We start from the raw sequence: 22,800 nt of genomic DNA on the forward strand, positions 1-22,800 counted from the left end.
ACAAGCATTCAAACGAACTTAAACTAAAACGTCTGTTCTCGAACATCTCCTATTGTCCACTCTGTATTCCCATTTCAGCAGGTTAAATCAGTTCTTTACCACCTATTCAGTCTGAGCAGTCCAGCTACTATCATCTGGGTCCTTATGCCAGTCCTAATCAACCCGCACTTATTCCAGCTGCTTATCATGTGGAGCTGAGAACTGGTTCTTGTAAAGAACCTGATTCCAGTTTGTGTGGCGAGGAGGAAAATAGCGTACTGCACTACTAATGGAATTGCTAAATTCTTATCAGTATTCCTATCCCTAGCTTACAACCTGGATAAAAACATTATTCCTATAATTCCCATTTTGGGACCTCATGATCACATAACTCTTCAACATCTACAGTTACTAATACATCAATATATTACTTACTGTGCTCATGTTAAAGCAATAACAATGGATCAGTCACCAACAGGAAGCCAGCAGACCTCAAAGATCCTGTGATGTTGTTCACATTAAACCCTGTCCATCCGTGTCACGCCCTGCAGTTTAAAGCATGGCCTTCCATTTGGCAAATCTTCAGCAAACCTTCTTTACTTTACCCCGTCCCCACCAAACTGTTCAGATCTGCATCTCACTTTTTATAAACCATTTAGTAAATATTATCAACAGCTCTCTACAGTCTGGCAGGTTCCCTGTGTCACTTATATGTACTGTAATCTATTGGTACTGTAATCTATTGGTACTGTAATCTATTGGTAATTAATAATTGCAGACGTATGTCTAATCTTTTACTCCTCAGCAAAGTATCTGGAAAATCGTTTCAACTCACAGTCTTAATGATAAGTAGCAGTCATGATTCAGAGCTCATCATAACACAGAAACAGCTCTTACTAAACAGTTATTACTGATGAACAGGAGGATCAACAGTGATTCACAGAGAGTTTCAGTTCTTCCTGATGTCTCTGCTGCTTTCAACACTGTTGACCATGACAACCTAATTCAAAGGCTTTGTGACACTGTTGGTTTAACAGGTCAGGTTCTTGATTGGCTCCCATCAAAATCAAAGGTTAAAAACTGAAAATTCAATCAGAGTTTCTCTAGGGTCAGTCCTTGGTTTATTTAATCGTAAATGGACTGGTTCTTCTGTAACGCTTTTCTAATTTACATACTCATAGTTATTTATACAACATGCCTAAAACAAGCACTTTTTTCTTTCTGCTGTCTGACATTCACACTCCAATGGATGCTCCAGAGAGGAACATGGGTTGTTATCTTCAAAATGACACTGAGAAAGTGGATCCTGTTCATATTGAGTAGATTAGTTCTAGTTCAATTCAATTGAGCTTTATTTATAAAGCACCAAATCATAACACCAGCTGCCTCAAGGAGTTTTATATTTTGAGGTAAAGAACTTACAATATTACAGAGAAAGCCCCAACGAGCAGATGACCCCCTGTGAGCAAGCACTTGGTGACAGTCTGAATGAAAAACTCCCTTTTAACAGGAAGAACCAGGCTCAGGACGAGGCAGCTACTGGTGAGATTATTAGAATAGCTTATCACAATGCTCTGTTTGCAGCACTCCCCAAATCATTAGTAGGACGTCTTCAGCTCATTCAGTTCTATTCATTTGGCTCCAGGGCAATATAGAATTACCTTTAAAATTCTTCTATTAGTTCTATTAGTCCCCCCGCCCCAGTACATCTCTGATTTGCTCACTGTCTACAGCCCAGTCAGACCTCTCAGGTCATCAGGTTCAGATCTTTTAACTGTTCCCAGAATCAGATCACAGTCTGCTGAGAGTGCTTTCTGTTATTGTGGTCCTGTTCTTTGGAACAAGGTGCTTGCTGACCTCTGTTACATCTATTACTATATCCACAAACAGACTGAAAACCTTTCTTAATAATTCTCTGTCTAGATTTTACCAAGTAGGGTGCAGTAACGTCAGTCATCTTTTTTCAGTATAACACCTCTATACAAAATGCTGTGGAGCTTTTCACAATTTTGTATCTGTAACCAAATTCTCATTTTTGTGGGACGTCCAGAAATAGTTCATGACTCACTTTTTCACCGACGCTGATGTTTTGAGTGCCATTGTTTGAAACATAGCTGTTTTTCATTTGGACAAGTATTTCTACTGATCTTTATATATCTGAACAGGGGTGTTTCAGAAATATAAAGATCAGTTGCTGCCTTCCCACGTCAGGTTCATCCGAATACTCAAATGAGTTTCAAAAATAGCAACGCATGCAAGATAGCAGGTGTACTGCTGCTTTTTTGTCATTTCTCTGGAGAATTATGTATCAAGTTTCACCCTCTGATCTGCCCTCCTATCTGCCCCTTTTATCTCCATTCATTTAATAAAAAAACAAAAATCCTCACCCTTTGCTTTCTTTTAGGTTTCCTTATTGGAGGAGATGTTCTGCGCCTACTTCACGGTCACATGGACGAGTGCCTAACAGTTCCTTCTGGGGAGCATGGAGACGAGCAAAGGCGGTAAGGTGCAAAGCTTAGTGGTGCTACTGCTCTGAAATAATTCAGTTTACGCACACACACAGAGAGTCTTAACCTTCCTGTATAAGTTACCTTGAGATGACATATGCTATGATGCTGTCTGTGCAAGAGAGAGAGTCAGAGTGGATTCGAACCCACTCTCAGCTGTGTGGCGTATGGTCGCCTGCTTGGCTCAGTGAGCTGAACCGGTGCCCAAAGTGCAGCTTCTCAGAAACAGCTGGATCAAGAGGAGAAAAAAGAGAAATGCACACATTACCCCAATTTAGCATACTGTCAATGGCTGTACAGTGTTGTTCCAATATAGTTGAGATTTCTAACTCTATATTTACAAGGATCAACACTTAGAAAACATAAGGAAGCTAAAGAAGAGGGATTACATAAGGAATGTAGGGATTAAGACTCACTGCCAATATTAATAGACTTAAAGAAGTCCAGACGCTTTTCTTTCCAAGCTCCTGTGACTACGATGACCTGGATGACTGAGAACCTTCACAGACATATTGCCGTACATTTTGGGAGGAACACCCTTCAACTGGTGCGGGAGTATGAAAGGGAATCAAGGAAACTAGCGGATTATTATAGGAACCATCTCCGTTTCAACCTAAGATGTAGACAAAGCAGAGTTGTTCCTAAGAGCCTGCGCCTTGGATCCACTGTCAGGGGATACAGAGCAGACTTGATTCTACAGAGAGCACAAAATCACCTTTTAAGTGAAAGGATAAGACAGGTCCATTTCACCATAGATGCCCTCCAGATCAAGATCAGCCAGACCCTGCAGGAACTGGAAATCCTTCTACCCTCTCCAATTTTAGAAGAGGTTTACAAGTTTGTGGACAAGGCTCAGCGGGCCCAACACTCTAAAGGAAAAGAAAGACAACGCAGGAAATTCCACACCGTGCTTTCAAAAACACACACTCCTCATTCTGAACCAACACAACCCAGAGAAGAAAACACACCTGATGCCAGTCAGGAGAAATGGGTGAAGAACTTTTCAGACAGGATTCTCACTGAACCTGAAAAGAGAGTATTAGCCAAAGGACTCAATTTTGCCATTTCTCCACAACAGTTGCCCATAGTGGACCTCATCACAGCCACAGAATCTGCCATACGGATTAATAAATTATCACAGACAGAAGCAGAGCAAATCAGGATGAAAGTCTCAGCCACGCTCTCCAGTGCCAAAGTCCCTCCATCCAACCTCACAATACAAGAAAAGAAGGCCGCCGCTTCCCTGAGCAAAGACCACAACATCACTGTTTTACCAGCTGATAAGGGAAGATGCACCGTGGTCCTAAACACTACAGATTACCATACAAAGATCACTACTCTCCTCAGTGACAACAATACCTACGAAGCCCTAAAGCGAGACCCCACAAGCAGCTACAAAAAGAAAGTTATAGCTTGCCTTCAAGACTTTGAAAAGGACAAAATCATTGACCGCCTTACATATCACCGCCTTTACCCAGGGGATGCCATACCCTGCATCTACGGACTTCCTAATCTCCACAAGGAAGCTGTCCCACTCAGACCCATAGTCAGTAGCATAAACTCAGCCACTTACAACATTGCTAAACACCTTGCTACCATCCTTGCGCCTCTCGTGGGGAACACCCCACACCACATCAAGAACTCCACCGACTTCACCGACAAGGTCCAGAAACTTACCCTGGATCCAGATGAAACCATGGTGTCCTTTGATGTAGTCTCTCTCTTCACTTGCATACCCACCACGGAGGCCGTGGAGACTGTCAGAAAACGACTACAAGAAGACAGCTCCTTGGAGGACAGGACCAACTTCACACCCGATCAGATCTGCACACTGTTAGACCTCTGCCTCACCACTACATATTTAAGTACAACGAAGGCTTCTACAGACAAAAACATGGCTGTGCCATGGGCTCCCCCGTGTCACCTATTGTAGCCAACCTTTACATGGAGGAAGTGGAAAGGAAGGCTCTTGGCTCTTTCAAAGGAAGAGTACCCAGCCACTGGTACAGATATGTGGACGACACCTGGGTCAAAATCAAGACACAAGAAGTGGAATCCTTCACTGCGCACATTAACGCTGTGGATAAAAACATCAAGTTCACCAGGGAAGACACAAAGGACAACTGTTTGCCTTTCCTGGACTGCGCTGTGCACATTGAAGAGAACGGCAAACTCAACATCGAAGTTTACCGGAAGCCCACACACACGGACCAGTACCTCCTCTTTGACTCCCATCACCCTTTGGAACACAAACTTGGAGTAATCAGGACCCTACACCACCGGGCAGAACATGTTCCCTCTAAGCCTGAAGGGAAAAAGAAGGAACACACACATGTAAAGGAAGCACTCAAAACGTGCGGCTATCCTAAATGGGCGTTCTTAAAGTCAGCAAAGAGGCACAGAAAAGAAGATCAGACACCAGCGAGGGAGGACAGACGCAACAACATTGTCATCCCCTATGTAGCCGGCGTATCAGAGAAACTCAGGAGAGTTTTCTCCAAGCATGACATCCCGGTGTATTTCAGACCCAGCAACACGCTCAGACAAAAACTGGTTCACCCCAAAGACAAAACGCCAAAACACAGACTTAACAATGTGGTGTATGCTGTACAGTGCAGCGAGGAATGCTCAGACCTCTACATTGGAGAGACCAAACAGCCACTTCACAAGCGCATGGCACAACACAGAAGAGCCACCTCCACAGGACAAGACTGAGCAGTCCATCTGCATCTAAAGGATAAAGGACACTCTTTCAAGGATGCCAATGTTCACATTTTGGACAGAGATGACAGATGGTTTGAAAGAGGAGTGAAAGAAGCCATCTATGTCCACTGTGAGCGACCATCTTTGAACAGAGGCGGGGGTTTACGACACCAACTCTCTGCCATCTATAATCCAGTTTTGAGATCCCTTCCCAGACGCCTTAACGCCCACTCACATCCTGGGCCATCTGACCTCAGGAATTCGCATGATAAGGTGGGGCCAGGTTTCACAATGAACACACCCGAAACTCTGGCTGATTGGGACCCACACCCAGTTTCCCACCTTGGCTCAGGCGATTAGAGGATCATCAGGGGGTCCTTTTGTCCCTCTGTGGGGGGTCACTCCCACTAGGTTTATATCTGGGACTCTCCACCATTTGACCTTAGAACTGAAGAAGCTTCTCGGATGAGAGGTGAAACGTCTTCAAGCAACTTAAAGAAGTCCAGACGCTTTTCTTTCCAAGCTCCTGTGACTACGATGACCTGGATGACTGAGAACCTTCACAGACATTAATAGGTTTCATTTGCACCAATAAATAATATGATGACTCTGTATATTATTTATGAATAAAAAAAATGAGGGAAATAGATCAAACAATTAATATGATCTCAATCCATTAAAAAGTAATTTGGGGATTGTAATTAATGGGAAATTTTGATAATTTATTCGTTTACTCAGTCTCAAAAAATACTCTGGGCTTTCTATTTATAACTATGATAACTGACTAATAACTAAATTAATATCTAAGTTCTTTATAACAAAAGTTGTACAAGTATATAGTCTTATACATTTATTACATTAGCATATGTAGTTAAGTGAATTTATTTACAAGAGAAACTGTCACGGCGAGTAAGAAGAGCCGTGTGGAAAAGGTAAAGGAGGATCCAAACAAAAAACAAAAAAAACAAGGAGCACAAGAGTCCAGATCAGTCCAAAAACCCCACAAGAAAACAGTTCAAGAACACAGGAAAACAGATCAAAAACCAAACCAAACCAGAGCTCAACAAGAGTCCATGAAATGTTCAGGGGGTTGACCCGGAGGTCGACAGCACAAGAGCCAAAACAGTTCAGGGGGCCGGCCGTGCGGACAGCAACGGTGGTGATGGACAAACAGTTCTGGGGGCCGACCGTGCACACGGCAACGGCGGCGACGGGCAAACAGTTCTGGGGGCCGTCCGTGCACACGGCAACGGTGCAGACAAAACCAATCAGGAGGCCGGCCACTTGGAAGGCAGTGGCGGCCACTGAGAAGGTCCGGAGGCCGGCCGCGAAGCCAGCGGTGGCGACGAACTCTCTCCGTAGGCTGGCCTTGACGGCCATAACGCTCAACTAGAGGCCTGGAAAGCGGCTGGCAGAGGCGAGGCGGAACAGGACGAGCTGGGTCCAATGACAGTGTGGCAACCGCAGGACCAGACGAGGCAGGACCGGACGCTGAAGCTGGGCCAGGCGTGGATGAAGACACGGAGGCTCGGCCAGACGTGGATGAAGACACGGAGGCAGGACCAGGCGTGGATGAAGCTGACGAGGCAGGACCAGGCGTGGATGAAGCTGACGCTGCAGGCGTGGATGAGGCTGACACTGCAGGCATGGATGAGACTGACGCTGCAGGCGTGGATGAAGACACTGCTGCGGAACCGGACGGCAGCGTGGCGGCTGCGGAACTGGACGGCAGCGTGGCGGCTGCGGAACCGGACGGCAGCGTGGCGGCCATGGAACCTGACAGTGGCGATGCTGCAGGCGATGATGTTGCAGGCGATGATGCTGCAGGCGATGATGCTGCAGGCGATGATGCGGCAGGCGACGATGTGGATGCAGTAGGCAGTGATGCTGCGGATGCAGCAGGCAGTGAGGCTGCAGGCGGTGATGTGAATGCTGCAGGTGATGGCGTAGAAGTCGCAGGGGATGATTCAGCAGGTGACGGCTGAACAGACTTCCCCGTACCGTCAGCTGACATGAGGATGTGCTGGCTGGGTCCTCCAGGACCCCCAGCAGACGAGGCGTGGTGCTGGGTGGGCTTCTCGGACCCACCAGCTAACTTGGCTTGACGCTGGACGGGCGACTCGGGACCTCCAGGTGAAGGTGGAGTTCGTGGAGAATGAAGTTTTGTACCAGCGGGTGCAGTGAGTCCAATAGCCAGGGATAATTGGAAATAAGCTGCTGTAGCCTGGCTTCCAGAATGTAGAGAAATGCTTCTCCCTCATGCTCTAGCCACAGGTTGATTGATTTTGAAGCTGAGTCCGTTATGAGCTCTCGAAGCTCCGTGGGTGGGGTGAATGCCGCTGGATCCATATCTGGCTGGTCCGTACTGTCCTGGCGAGTGAGAAGAGCCGTGTTGAAAAGGTAAAGGAGGATCCAAACGCAGGCAGTTGTGAAGGTGATTTATTGAACACGAAGTATAGATAGGCAAACGGCAAAACAGAGAACTAAACTATACTGGGACAACTAAACTACTGAGCATGAACAAGAACACGAACCTGGATATAAAGGAAGGAAGACGATGGTACATGACGATGACGGCAGGGAACACACGAATGAAACATGGTGGATACACAGACGGACCAGCAACTACAAAGACAGAAGACGCAACTTAAATACCCACAGAGAAACACAGGGAGATCACACACATGTAGGGACACAGCTGGGAGTAATCAACAAGACGAGACAGAGGTAAAACTGAACACACTCACATGAGACGCAGACCTTCACAATAAAACAGGAAACAAGAGATCACTACACGAGGACGCAGACAGGACACAGAACTAAACTCACACAAAACCTGCGAACAAAAACCCCAAACCAGAATCACTGGTAATATATAATATATCACAAATAATCAAAACACCAGACAACCCCAAAACACTCCAACATGCAAAATAAACCAAAACATTGAAACTGACCCAGAACCGTGACAGAAACAATATAAAGTTATCATTGTCTAATATTAAAACGGTTTGATTATTTGAAACATGTAAGTCTAAGAAAATGCAGACAGCACTGTACATTCAAAGTCCAGGCAAAAGCTTTAGTTTGGAAGCAGAAATTAAAAAATTCCTTCACCAATAGTGAAATAGTTGTTGAGTTGTGCTCATCAGCAGAGACTCAGACTGACTGCATCATGTTGGTAATCTGTGTTTATTCAATGGACAGCAGTTATTTTCAAGGTTTTACCAACCTGTCTGGAAGTGATTGCAGTCAATCCAAGCTCCACAGATCCACCAGTGCAACTACCTTGTGAGTGAAAGTGGTCTACAGAGGTTGAGGGTGTTGCATGCTTAACCTCTGCGCAAGCAGTTGGAATGACTGGAACAAACAGAAAAACAAAAACCCAAATCGGTGCTGGGAAGCCACTATTTTTCTCCCAGTAGTCTAGCGTGACTGGGCCATTATATAGGGATGATGGTAAGCTGAACTAATGCTGTGCTATATCCCACTGGACGGCTCTAAAAGAACACACGTAGTTTCCAAGTCTTATTTCAAAAGACGCCTCTCCAGTCAACATTTTTTGTTCTGCCTACCTTCAGCTTTCTTTACCCACCAGTTGGGGCCATTACACATATAATACTCAGTTTGTCTGGTTCTGCTTGGAGGGACAGAATGTAACAAGTCCCTTTACTGACAGAGAGCTTTGACTAAGATGAATAAGACTATTAATAATTATAGTTTTAAGAAGTTCCCAAAGGAGACTGCCAAGCTGTTAAACAATGAGGCTCAAAGTGACTGTGCTCCCATCTGACTAACTGCTGGGGTTTATTATGAGACTGTATAATCAGGTTAAATACTTATGAATCTTCTTTGCAAATATAACAGCACTGTTGGGAGATTTGTTTTTTTTTTTTTTTTTTTTTTTTTTTCTAAATGACATCAGAAACAGCAGTATGCGACATTACGTGATGGCAGAGCTTCAGTTCATCCTTTGTCATTTTTTTTTTTTTTTTTTTTAATAAATAGGACAGGGGGAATGAATGAGAGAGAGAGGGGGAGAGAAAGAAAGAAAACCAAAGGGGAGAAGAGACGGTGAGAAGGGGGGGGAAGAGAGACAAAAAAAAAAAAAAAAAAAACTCCTGGGTCACCTGTATGGAGAAAAAACAAACAAACAAACAAACAAACAAACAGAGGAGACAGCAAACAACAAAGAGCAACATAATAATAGAGAAAACAAAGCACCATCACAATAAACTAGCTAGTCATAGATATCAGTATTTACTAAGTAATAAACAATATTGTGCAGCACGCAAGATAGACAGCGCACAGTGTGCTTTGAGGCAGCAGCCAAGAAAGCTTTAGTCCGCGTCTGTGAATACCCATGTGTGCATACCTGTGTGGATCAGCATGCTTGCATTCCAAAGGTTTCTCCATGTAATGATCTGCTAGGGAGTGTGGGGGGGCCTCAGGAGATTTGTTAAAACAGATTTGCAATTCTGTCATTCGTTTCTCCAGGACAGTGCATTACGAAGGCGGAGCCGTGTCCTGTCATGCCAGGTCACTGTGGAGGCTGGAGACACTGCGAGTCGTGTGAGTATAAACAACATACATGTGCTCTGCATACGTTTACAAACAGGTTAATGCAAAATAAAAACACATGTAAAACACATACAAAACCCAATGTAATACTAGTGTCAGTCACAAGACACGATAAAGGAAGACAAAGGAAAGTTGTGATAGTTGCGTCAGGCGGAGAGATTGAGCTGGAAAGGGTGTGCAGCAGGTTAGATAGAAACATGTTAACAAGTGAAGAGACTGTGTTGAGAAGATGAAAACAGTATTTAAGGAACTGATGAATGTAGAAAATAAGAGAGAGAGAGATGGATTGAGGAGAGCTAGTGAATCAGGAAGTGCAGAGGCTTAGAAAGGAGAGAGTTTTGGAGAGTGAGAGGATATACTGGTGAGCCATAAGATGAATGCATGTGAAAGAGCTGTTGAAACTAGGTTAAGAAGAAAGGTGATGATCAGTGAGCAGCAATATGGTTGCAAGCTGAGAAAGAGCACTACAGACGGGATATTAGCTTTGAGAGTGTAGATAGAGAAGTGTGGAGAAGGTCAGATGGAATTACACCTTCTCTTTGTGGATCCAGACAAAGCATATGATAAGGAGCTAAGTGAGAAACTGTGGTAGTGTATGAGGAACTCAAGAATGGCAGGGAAGACTTTGCCAAAAGTATTCACTGGTCTGCCTTTGCACACATATGAACTTAAATGATACGCATGTGCAGGCTATGCAAAGATGCCCCTCAGACAATCCAACACATGACTGCAGGGTGCAAGATGCTAGCAGGCAGGACATACATGGAATGCCATAATGCCATAAAAGTGGCTGGCATCGTATCCAGGAACATCTGTGCTGAATGTGGCCTGGAAGTCCAGAGGTCAAAAAGGGATCATCCCATATCCTGTGGGTCTTCCAGATACAGACAAACTGGTGATGACTAAGAAACTGTCCACAGTGGTGGACAAGCAGGTGTGTGGGGACACCTGTCACTCACAGTGGCAACTTTAACCACTGACATGTTGGAAATGTAATAATTTATTTCAACATATGTATATGTATGTACAAAAAGAAATGTTTACATTATATGTTATATTTAGTATTTCGATCTATGGTTCAATGACTAAATAATACTGTATAGTGCAGGTTTAAAGGCACTGAAACCATTGATGTTCTGTATGTCTAATTCCTCATAACATGCACTATTAAATCAGTCAGGTTCCTTGACTTTTTTTGGATTTCTGTCAATATGTCCAGGTGGAGTGGGAGTCATATCCGTTGGGGTCAGCCATTCAGACTGAGACATGTGACCACAGGGAAGTATCTGAGCATGGTAGAAGACAAGTCTCTGTTGCTGATGGACAAAGAGAAAGCTGATGTCAAGTCTACAGCCTTCTGCTTCAGGTCTTCCAAGGTATAGAGTTAGTGACATCAGTAGCAGTGCTGTCTGTGAAGGCCATAATCTATGAAATCATTGTGTTTTGAATGAAGGAAATTCTCTGTGTTTTTATAGGCTCACTTGTCTAAGTGAATTTTCCTCTTTGTTTCTCCTTCAGGAAAAGCTGGACCTGGGTGTGAGGAAGGACGTGGATGGGATGGGGACTCCTGACATAAAGTATGGTGACTCTGTGTGTTACATTCAACATGTTGACACCTGTCTGTGGCTTACTTACCAGACTGTTGATGCCAAGTGTGCACGCATGGGTGGAGTACAGAGAAAGGTACCATATCGCACCAAACCATAACTTCACCTATTACAACTTTATAAATACTTGTGTCTGTAAATATGGTCCATGGTGAGGTTGTGGACTTTCATTATGCTAGAGTTAACGTAAAATTAAGATGAATGTAAAATTCATGCACTTCTTGCACAGTCAGAATGGGGAAAAGTTTTTCAATTAAAAAGGGGGATGAGCTGTGTTTTCATCGACCCAATAGCGTTGGATTTACCTCAGATACTTTGAATCTGCTGCATTATTTGGACAATGACACCATTTTTAAATGTTATTAGTTTTTACTTTTTGTACACAACCACATTAGATTTTAAATCAAACATTTCAAATGTAATTGAAGTGAAAATTTCAGGCTTAATTTATTAACACCATTGTAATAAAAATATTTGTGGGTCTTTCACTAACTGCAAATGAAGCTGACTTGGTGACTGACTTGACCAATGAAGAATATCTATCTTTGTCTTCTTCTTTCTTGGGTTGCCTTTGCAGTATGTGTTTGGCCATTAGCCATTTACTCTGCTGTACAAGCAGTTTTGTGGTATTTGGCTGAATCTGTGCAGAGTAGACACCTCTGCACTTCAGAAATCATTCTGATTCTTGTGTCATACCATCAAGAAACATTGTTGACATGGTTCCACTGACAGCCAACGCAGAGGGAAACCTTGAAAAATTAACAACACATAATAACAACATATAAGTATTTATATGTTTAACATATTAGTCCGGGTCTCTGTGGCAATAGTTAGTGAAAATGAAAGAACTGTCACTAATTCTAAAAGCTGCTGGATGCTGTAAAAGACTTTACTTTTTTCACTAATGGAACTGTTTTTGTGCAAATTTCCTATAAATATTCTGAAGATTCCTCATGTATCCAATCAATGCATCACCCATCAACTGCAAAGCAACTTCCTCTGTTACTGAGCAATCTTAATACATTTCTGAATCTGCTGAACCTGGAGAAACTTTGTTTCTTATTTAGGCAATCATGCACCATGAGGGGCACATGGACGATGGGCTGACACTATCGCGATCACAGCACGAAGAGAGCCGCACTGCAAGGGTCATCCGCAGTACTGTCTTCCTGTTCAACTGCTTCATCAGGTGCAGCGAGTAGTGATTTTCAAGTATGCATGTTACACTTGCCTGTAAGTTACTGTGGCATCATTATAAAGAGAAAAATGGAAATCACTGGGTTGAATAACAATCAATCAATCAATCAATCAATCAATCAATCAATCAAAGCTTCATTCGCCACATGCAGGTTGCCCTGCAGTGAAATGGGACCCCCCCCCCCGATCTTACACACACAACACAGACATTACATGGGGATACAAGTCAGAGATCGGTAGCGTTACAGAAAAACACTGAAATGTACACTACAATGGGAAAGTACAAGAGGAAAAAAAGAGACCTCTACTCATGCTGTGCTTCCATGGTAGGACAGCATGAGAACAGGAAACAAAAAAAAACAAAACAGCACCAACATGAATAACATTAATATGTAGAAGGTCTATAACTTTTTAACTTCAAATCTTACCTCAGTTGTGAAACTCAGGTAAGGTTTTGTGAAACTGTTTTCACCGTGAACTGTTTTACTTTGTATTCGTATATCAATTACTCCCAAATACAACATTTGTTGTCACATTTAGACAACATATTCAAATGAGAAAAAGTGCAATAAGATGACAAAGTTCAGTTCATTTGTAAAAATTTATAGGACAGTGGTGACAAATTCATTTTCACAAAGGGCCAAACTAGGAAATAAGAATCAAATTAAGGGCTTAACATAGAGTACTGTCCAAAAGTCCTGAGCCACGTCTCATTTCTTTATGTTTTGCTTTGAAAATGGAAAATTTGTGTAGCGTCGTACAGTTTGCACTAGCACTGGGTAATTTGCCATCAGGTGGCAGAGGAGCCTACATTACACTGCTCACCCTCTGTAATGTATAATGTGTAGCCCAAAGGTGCACAATGAAAGCTCATGTTTGAAACACTAACGTAGAGTGTGATGTGACTGCAAATGTGGTCACATTACACTCTGATGTAAAAATCAATCCAACAATCTCTCATGATTAGTGTATTATTATTATTATTTTATTTTTATTTTTTTTGCCTGTCCCGTTTGGCTCTTTTGCCATCAGAATTATTGTCTAAAGGCAAAGAAAGATGCCCAACGGATTTACTTTACCAAATTGACCATCCCAGCCTTGCCGTAATGGTCCATTTGATTCACCTTTTATTGTTTATTTTATTTTCACTTACTGAATACGGGACAGACTTGACTGGGGGAAAGAAGGGGAGAAAGAAAGAGGGAAAGAGAAACAGCTGAGAAGAGGGACGGGGGAGAAGGGCAAAAGACAAAAACCAACAGAATGATCAGAAAAAAAAATGCATATATCGATCACCTGGATCACCTGCTGAGAAAGAAAAAAGAAAACAAGCAGAAGAGAACAAGAGTAATAGAATAAACAACATCACAATGATATATGGGAATATGACAGTAAATACTAAATATTTAACATTATTGTGCAGCACATAAGATCAACAGAACACAGTGTGCTTTGAGGTAGGAGCCAAAAAGGGTGTAGTTTGTGGGTGTGATCACCCGTGTGTACACCTGTGAGCATGGACGCGCTTGTTTTTTTTTTAAAAGGTTCCTTCATGTAATGATCTGCTAGAGGGTGTGGGGGGGCCACAGCCCCGTCCTCCAGGGCATGAAGCAGGTATGGAGGAGATCAAAACTCCAGACATCCAGAGGCCCCCAGAACACAAGAGACCAAGGAAGACCAACAGAGGGGCAGCCGCGCCACTGTCCCAGAAAGAGCTGAGGAGAGTCCCAGATGAGGGCTCACTCAGCAGCCGTGGAGCAGAAGCCAGGGGGGGTTGCAGTGACGCGCCCGTGAGCTCCGCCGGCAGCCAGCCGTGCCTGAGTGACCTCCGAAGTGGCCCGAGCGAGCCCCAGGCTCCAGGCCCCGATAAGCGGCCGCCAAGGAGTGAGCCGGTGTGTACCCGGACGCCCATCCCCGGACACAAAGAACCACCAACGCACCGATGTCTGAGGGCGTCTGCCACTGGCAGGGGAAGTGGTGGTGGGTGGAGATAGGCCTCCAAACCTTGGAGGGCCTGAGATGTCCCCAGAGAGGTGGCGTCTGATACCCAACCTGACATATAGACACAGACATACAGGCACACACATATGCAAACATCCATTCCCACCCTCATGCTCTCATATGCACTTACTCCACACTCAACCAACGTGGAGACAGACATAGAGAGACGCTGTGCACACGATCATGATTAGTGTATTAGTGTATTTCGATCTTGTTTACACAAACATTCTCATTCTGCACCCAGCGAGGCCCCTCCCCCATCTCGCATATTCTGGCCACTTGTCTGTTACAGACCGCTCGTCAGACGTTGCAAACTGGTTCTGAGACAGGTGAGAACCTGGCCTGCTGGAGCTCTCTCTGCTCTTCAGGACTGTTTTGAGCACACTGACTGGGACATGTTCAGGGAGGCTGCTACAAATAGCGATTGCACCAACTTGGAGGAGTACACATCATCTGTGACCAGCAACATTGCAAGTGGATTGATCATGTCACTGACTTCATCACTATCATAATACCAGACCAGAAAATGTGGACCACTGCAGAGGTGCGTGTGCTGTTAAAGACTCGAGACTCCGCCTTCAAAACAGGTGACAAGGTGGCCCGGGGAACAGTGAGGGCCAAACTGCCTCGAGCCATCAGAGCAGCGAAATGCGCGCATGGCTGAAGAATCCACAGCCACTTCCAGGACAGTGGTGATACGCGGCGCATGTGGCAGGGCATCCAGGGCATCACCAACTACAGGTAGACGACACCTGCCTGTGATAGTGACGCCTCCCTACCAGATGCACTGAGCAACTTCTATGCACGGTTTGATGCTCAGAACAGCGTGATGGTGAGGAAGATCACCCCACCTCACAACGACCAGGTTCTGACCTCGTCTGATGTGAGAACTCTTCAAAGAGTTAACCCATGGAAGACTGCTGGTCCAGATAACATCCCTGGAAGAGTGCTCAGAGAATGTGCAGACCAGCTGCTAGATGTCCTCACTGACATCTTCAACCTCTCTCATAGCACTGCTTTCATTCCAACGTGCCTCAAGGCCACCACCATCGTTCCTGTGCCAAAGAAGTCCTCAGTGTACTGCCTCAATAACTACCGTCCTGTTGCACTCACACCCATCATGATGAAGTGTTTCGAGAGACTTGTCATAAGGCACATTAGGACCCAGCTGCCACCCACATTGGACCCACTGCAGTTCACCTATTGTCCCACCTGATCAACAGATGATGCCATCGCCACCACCCTATATCTCGCCCTCACCCAACTGGAAAACAAAGACACATATGTGTGGATGCTGTACATAAATTTCAGTTCAGCATTCAGCACAATCATTCCTCAGCACCTGACTGGAAAACTGAGCCCGTTGGGCCTGAACACCCCCCTCTGCAACTGGATCCTGGACTTTCTGACAGAGAGACCTCAGACAGTCCATCTCCAGCACCACCACACTGAGCACTGGAGCCCCTCAGAGCTGTGTGCCCAGCCCACTGCTGTTTCCTCTGCTGACATGTCACTGTGCAGCAATGCACAGTTGGAACCACATCATCAAGTTCGCCAATGACACGACTGTGATGGGTCTCATCAGCACGAGCGACGAGTCAGCATACAGAGAGGAAGTGTGACAGCTAACGGACTGGTGTAGAGTCAACAACCTGTCTCTGAATGTGGAGAAAACAAAAGAGATAATTGTTGACCTTAGGAGAGCACAGAGAAATCACTGTCCTCTTAACATCGATGGATCCGAGGTCATCAAGAGCACCATATTCCTTGGTGTCCACCTGGCGGAGAACCTCTCCTGGTCCCTCAAAACCAGCTCCTTAACCAAGAAGGCCCAACAGCGTCTCTACTTCCTGTGGAAGCTGATAAAAGCCCATTTCCCATCATCCATTCTCACCATGTTCTACAGAGGGACTATAGAGAGCGTCCTGAGCACCTGCATCTGCAGTTTTTTTTAAGGGTTTACTGCACACCATGTTGAAATATGTCAAGTTTTCAGCTAAGACCTCTTTTAAAATTGCCTTGTTGGTCCAAAAACACTATTTAATGTCTGTCAAACTGTCTGATCTTTGGCGTTTTTCATAGATTCAACTAAAGAAATGGAACCAAATATCACAAAATTTGTTTTGCAAACATACAGTTGAAATTTGTTAGTTGCCTGTTATGTACAGAAATAATACTGGGTCATTTTTTGAGTTTGATGCCTTTTTTATTCTTAAGTGATTTATAGGACAGTGTTAAGTGGATTAAGAAACAACTTTCCTCTGAAACTGGTGAGTTACAAGTTGAATGAAAAAGGTTCGGTTACTGTGGTGACTACCATCTGGTTACACCATGTGTCTTAGATTGTTAGGCCCAAGTACAATAACATAAGTTTTATCTGGATTCAGAAGCAGAAAATTAGAGGTCATCCAGGTCTTTATGTCTTCAGGACATTTTAAGTAATTGGTGCATGTTTACTGGTGTCATGGATAGATCAAGCTAGCTCTGTGGAAGTAATTAAGACTCCCCATATCCATGAACAAATTGTAGTCTATTAGATAGATATGATTCGAATCACTGCAGCGGAGTACCTTTAATACTTACAGCATGCTCAAATCACAGTAAATTATTATCGTCGACAGTGTTGAACCCTGCACTGAGGCCTAGAGGGACAAGCACAGAGATGAGTTCACTGTCACAAGAAGATCATTTGGCTTGTGGTGCATAGTCCATGAATAGAGATAGGTTGATCATATTTAAGATTGAAGCATTAAGTGGGAGGACTTTTTAAAGGAGGCTTGTAGGAATGGGGTCTAAAAGACAAGAAGTAATTGTTTAAGTTAACTCAAAAAGATCATTTGGAGAAAAAGAGTCTAAATAATGGATGAAGTCATTAATAGTTAAGGTTAAAGGAATTCTTGGTCCAACAGAGTTCTAACTTTTTGTCAGCCTGGCTACAGTGCTGAAGAGAAACCTAGAGTTGTCCTTATTTTCTTCTATCAGTGATGAATAGTAACATATTCTAGCTTTAAAAGAGGGCTTTTTAAAAAATAGAGCAACAAAGTATTTCTCCAGGCTAAATGATGATCTTCTAAATTAGTGAGACGCCATTCCCTCTCCTGTTTATGAGTTATTTGCTTTAAGGTGCGTGTTTGAGAATTATACCAGGGAGTCAAGTACTTCTGATTTGAGGCTTTCTTTTACAGAGAATCCATAGTATTCAGATACAACAAACAGAACAGTTTTTTCATTTCAGGCTTTCAACTTTTTGAATTATAACTAGGGATGGGTATCGAAAACTGGTTCTTGTTGAGAACCGGTTCCCACTGTTTCAGTCCCTTGGAATTGTTTGCCATTTTTGCAAACGATTCCCTGACGTCATCACGTTGCGGAGTGTCATTTACCTGGCAGGAAACACGGCGGCTCAAACGCTCAAAAGTGTGATTATACTTTACGAGAATGGATGACAACAGGGCAACTTGCAATACTTGCAAAGTAGATATTTCATTTAAGGGAGGAAACACTACGAATATGCGAAAGCATTTGCTCACAAAACACGTGATAACCTTGAATGTCATGTTTTTAATTCCGCTCCGGACTCGTGAATCTCAACCCAGCAGCAGCGGTAACGTTTGCACGTCCTCTCCCGTTAATGCGGCAGGTAAATAATCAACTAACAGTGCATATTATGTTAGCGCGATCTGCCTTATTACAAAACCTGCCATTACTGTGCATTTAGGTGACCATGATGAGAGAGACAGAGTCTGGCTGGCTCAGACTGGCAGTTCTCGCTGCAGTCTACCGGTAGCATCTCCTTTCTAGTGATGCGCGAATCATGAACGAATCGTTCAATACTCGAGAATCACTTTACTGACTCATGAATCATGATTCATGTTGGGTCTAAACTCAGACCCCGCTGTATCCAAGACTTATTCCCATGAAAGAAAAGCAAGGCAACAGTGTTCGATCGATTTCTTGCGCAAGGGAGGCCTCTCGTCTGTGACCAGCACGTTGAAATGACCACACTGGTGGCCTCCTCTCGCCGCCTTTTATTGACAAACTTCAAACAATAGTTTACAAAACACCTCCCCTTGCAACCCCCCTTTGGTTACAAAGACAAGGCACTGTATGTAAATGTATACACTGAGTGTGTGTGTGTGTGTGAGAATGTGTGTGTGTTATGTGAGAATGTGTGTGTGTGTGTGTTGGTCAAAGGGTCATAAAACCTAAAAGCAGGAACAACATCCTTGGTCATAAAGAGGGTAGTCTTCCCCCACACCCAATGTATGGTTTACCAAAGATAACACAGTGAAACCATACAAAGGGTAGGAAGCTCTACCAAACATCAAACAGATCTTCAAGTTAGGATGTATCTACAATAAAACCTCCCCCAGCACAGAGTGGCTGGAGAGGTGGTCAGGATCAAAGGAATGGCTTTGATCCTACTGCTTAAACTAAGACTATACAAATTTAAGAAACACAATGGCGACATTCAACAATTAGACTTAACAATTCACAAGCCCAACTGACTCACTGACTCATCCCTGTTGCTGTTAGCAGCAATATATCTAGCTTATAACACAACATCCAGTATCGTAACAAAAACATTTTTGCTCTGAAGAAGAAGTTCACATCAAGACAATAGCTCCTCGGTTCACAGTAGCATCGCTCTGCTAACATGCTAACAGCACATTTGAGCTACTCACCCCCTCCCTTCTGTGCTGAATCATAGAGCGAACGAATCACTCACTCACTCACTAACCCCCTCCCTCCTGTGCTGAATCGTAAGCCTAAGCGAATCACTCAGGACTCACTAACCCCCTCCCTCCTCTGCTGAATCGTCAGCGTAAGCGAATCACTCAGGATTAACTAACCCCCTCCCTCCTGTGCTGAATCATAGAGCGAACAAATCCCTCACTCACTCACTCACTCACTCACTCACCCCCTCCCTCCTGGCTCACAGCTCCTTCTTCTTCTTGGTTGGCAACCAATGTTAAGGCACATTACCGCCCCCTGGCTCACAGCTCAGTGGACATTTAGATGAGAAAATATATATTTGACACATTTAAGGAAAATACTAATAAAATAAAAATAAACAAAATAAATGTTTATTAAGCAATTTTGATAGGAAATTTCTTAATTTTAGAAATGTTTTTGCTCTTTTTTGCTCTATAAAATAGTTGTTTTCTTTTAGAATCATTCATCTTAGCAGGGGGATTTACATGAAAAGAGAAACAAATTAAGTTTGAGTGAAAATGTAAATTTTTTGAACTCTCTGGTCAACTGACTCAGTGAATCAAATGACCCAAAAATCCGATTCACTTTGGTGAGTGACTCATTAAAACTCGATTCAGTAAAAAGAATCAAATTTACCATCACTACTCCTTTCAGGCCAGGATAGACGAATGTCACCAAGCAGTGATTAAGTTTGTGGTAAAAGGCTTGCACCATTTGCCACAGCAGATCCCCCCGATTTTTGGTAAGTGAATGTGTTTAATTGTAGGCAGGGACATTACTGGATATTCTTGTGTAATTGCTACAGAATAATTTATGTTATACTTTGTTATTGCTACAGAAGAATATTTATTTTATTATTTTAAATTTGCAATTTTTTTTCCTGGGGACCCTGTGACACCCCATTGAAGAGCCGTAGGCTGTGGATCTCTTAAGATCTCACTGCTGGGTTTGTAAGGCCATGTTTGTCATGAACCGAAGTTCAGCGCACAAGCTGGACCCAGAAGCAGAGCCAACACACACAGGAGTACGAGAAAATAAACTTCATTTTAACTGAAGGTGTCCCGGGAGGGTAGAAGGAAAACACGCGTGAAACTAGAGAAACCAAGGGACCGGGAGATGAGTCGCGCAGGAACGCCGAAAACGGGACTGTGGGAGGCTGCAACAGAAAAAGGAAAAGAATTATTGGGGCGCGGGGAAATAGCAGCATACGTGGGGGTGGGCGTGGGCATCCCATCAGCTCCTCGGACGGCGGGCCGCGGACCATGACAATGTTACTCCTAAATTTCTATCTTGTTCAAAGAGAAGATATAAAACAAAGTTCTAAGCTATTCGACCTTTTTAAAAAAGAATCGCTAAGAGAATCAGTAAAGAATCTAATCGTTAAACAGAATCGAAAATGGAATCGGAATCGTGAAAATCTTATCAATATCCATCCCTAATTATAACTCTGTTGTTCTGTGGTTGATTAATAAGCTGGAGTTGATGATTGCTGCTACTCCCCCTCCTGGTGTTGATTCACTTAAGCTGACAAAATCATCCTGCAGTAACAAACTTTTTGTAAGGCGGAATAAATCAATGTTATTTATTAACAGGGTTTTAGAAGAGAGAGACCTAATGTTTGATAACCAACATTTGTATTTATACAGGACAAAAGTCATAAAGTGCTTTACAATACAAAGTAAAATGCAAGAATTAAAACAGTTTAAATTCATAAAACTAAATAAAGCCAATCCTACACAATTCCACTTGCTTCTTTTAGAAGCTTTCAACACTTTCCATATCGTGAGTCCAATGGAAGCAAGTTTTGAAACCTGGTGTCCCGGGTGTCTACAACTCCAAAAGCACAGTCTCCTCTTCTCTGTAACTTAGACAAACAGCCAACAACAAGTGATCAGCTGATCTCAGAGACATGGCAGTTACCTATGAATGAAGAAATTTACTAATATAGTGATGTATCTGACCATGAACGGCTCTGAAAATGATCACCAGAACTTTAAGAGAAGCTATTGTAAAAAACATCTGATTTTTCTATCGATTAAAAAAAAAGATAAAGTAAAAAGGATGTTCATTTAATGGAAAATGTTAAAAACCAATAACAGGCAGCTTAAACCATTTATCATATTCTTCATATTCTTTAATGTTAAATTGTGCTGCTTTAATGTCACATTGTGCATTATCAATGAAGAAAAAAAACACTTTAAAATAAACCGGTGTTAAATATGATATGAAAACATGTTACTACGTTCATGTTAATGTGTTACTAAAATGATGAATTAACATCTGAAAACCTAATAAATTGCAACTGAAAAGTGCGGTGCATTGTGCTGTTTGACAACTTATGACGACCGCTTCGATAAAAGTTAAAATCTAAAATAACAGAATAATATATCATCCAGCCATTTTCTTCCGCATATCTGAAGTCAGGTCGGTTTATAATACAGCTCTGTATCACTTTTAAGATAAAAGTCTAGATGTTAAGTCTTTTTACACTCTCTCAGATGAGAGATAAGCCAGGTCCACTTCAATCCTTTTCAATCCCACCTCTCTCGACAGTACCTTGTATGTAACTGTTGATTTTCTCTATGCAATATTGGACCAGTGTAAAGAAAATTATATCCAGAGCGAGAACTGAAGAAATTATTCATATTGCATTTTATTAACAAAGAAGTAGAAATTTGTGATTTACTTTTTTGGGCATAGAATTTTATTTTGCAAATTTTCACTTGTCTTAGTATACCTGACAGAACAACTGCACTGAAAGTTGATTTAAGATACACAAAACAATCAATATAAAGTTGTATTAACTTATTTGTTCCTCCCTGATTTATTTTGGTGTAATACATTTACCTGTTTCATAAAATGTAAATAGAGCCTAAGTAAATGTAAAATGTACTTTATTATTCTTTTACAACTCTTTTGTAATTAAGTAAAATTAAAAGAAACGGGCCCACACCTGGGGGGGCTTGATATGTTCCAAGAGAATGAGACACAGACACTAATATGTGTTTCCACCGTCATGCACACATATACAAAGACTCACGCACTCACCCAACATGGAGACACACAAAAATGAACGTGGTACACTAAGACCCCATGCCTCACTCCGCCCACCCATATGTGGTGTTGATGCATGCTGTTCTAAAATGCATTTTAAGCAGGCGAGTAGCATGGTGCCAAAAACCTTCTGCCAGACAACACTTGGTGTCAGCACGGCCCCTCCCTAGAACACATATTGTCTACATATATTTAAAAATGAGAGGTGGGCACCAGCACCAGAGGTGAGGCTGAATAAACAGACCGTCCTCTGGACGCCCTTCAGTGTGCCAAACCCCCGAGGCCCAATATGAATGTGTAATGAGAGTGTAAGTAATACAAATGTCTAAGTTGTGGAATAAAACTGAGGCGCAGGTGGCCAGGAGGGGACAGAGGAGGAATGTCTCCCCTACACCTCAGTAACACACCTGTGCCTCAATGGAGGATCCAAGGAAGGAGGGAGGCAACTGGGGATG

General features: G+C 43.0%; 1 protein-coding gene and 1 long non-coding RNA gene across 2 annotated transcripts in view; one reads left to right on the plus strand and one right to left on the minus strand.

Annotated features, from left to right (window-relative positions):
• Positions 1 to 22,800, plus strand: part of ryr2a (ryanodine receptor 2a (cardiac)) — a 316,621-nt gene that overhangs the window by 99,428 nt on the left and 194,393 nt on the right. Inside the window, exons 8-12 of the mRNA XM_080872616.1 lie at positions 2,384 to 2,480; positions 9,687 to 9,761; positions 10,990 to 11,146; positions 11,289 to 11,453; positions 12,445 to 12,566. Coding sequence (XP_080728742.1) covers positions 2,384 to 2,480; positions 9,687 to 9,761; positions 10,990 to 11,146; positions 11,289 to 11,453; positions 12,445 to 12,566 — 616 coding nt within the window. The remainder of the gene's footprint in view (positions 1 to 2,383; positions 2,481 to 9,686; positions 9,762 to 10,989; positions 11,147 to 11,288; positions 11,454 to 12,444; positions 12,567 to 22,800) is intronic.
• On the minus strand, positions 6,983 to 10,981 carry LOC308390528. The gene is made up of 3 exons (XR_013970453.1): positions 9,565 to 10,981; positions 8,422 to 8,549; positions 6,983 to 7,559 (listed from the first exon to the last, which is right to left on the minus strand). It is a non-coding gene; the product is annotated as an uncharacterized lncRNA (long non-coding RNA).

This window comes from Rhamphochromis sp. 'chilingali', assembly GCF_963969265.1.
Source record: "Rhamphochromis sp. 'chilingali' genome assembly, chromosome: 22".
NCBI lineage: Eukaryota > Metazoa > Chordata > Actinopteri > Cichliformes > Cichlidae > Rhamphochromis > Rhamphochromis sp. 'chilingali'.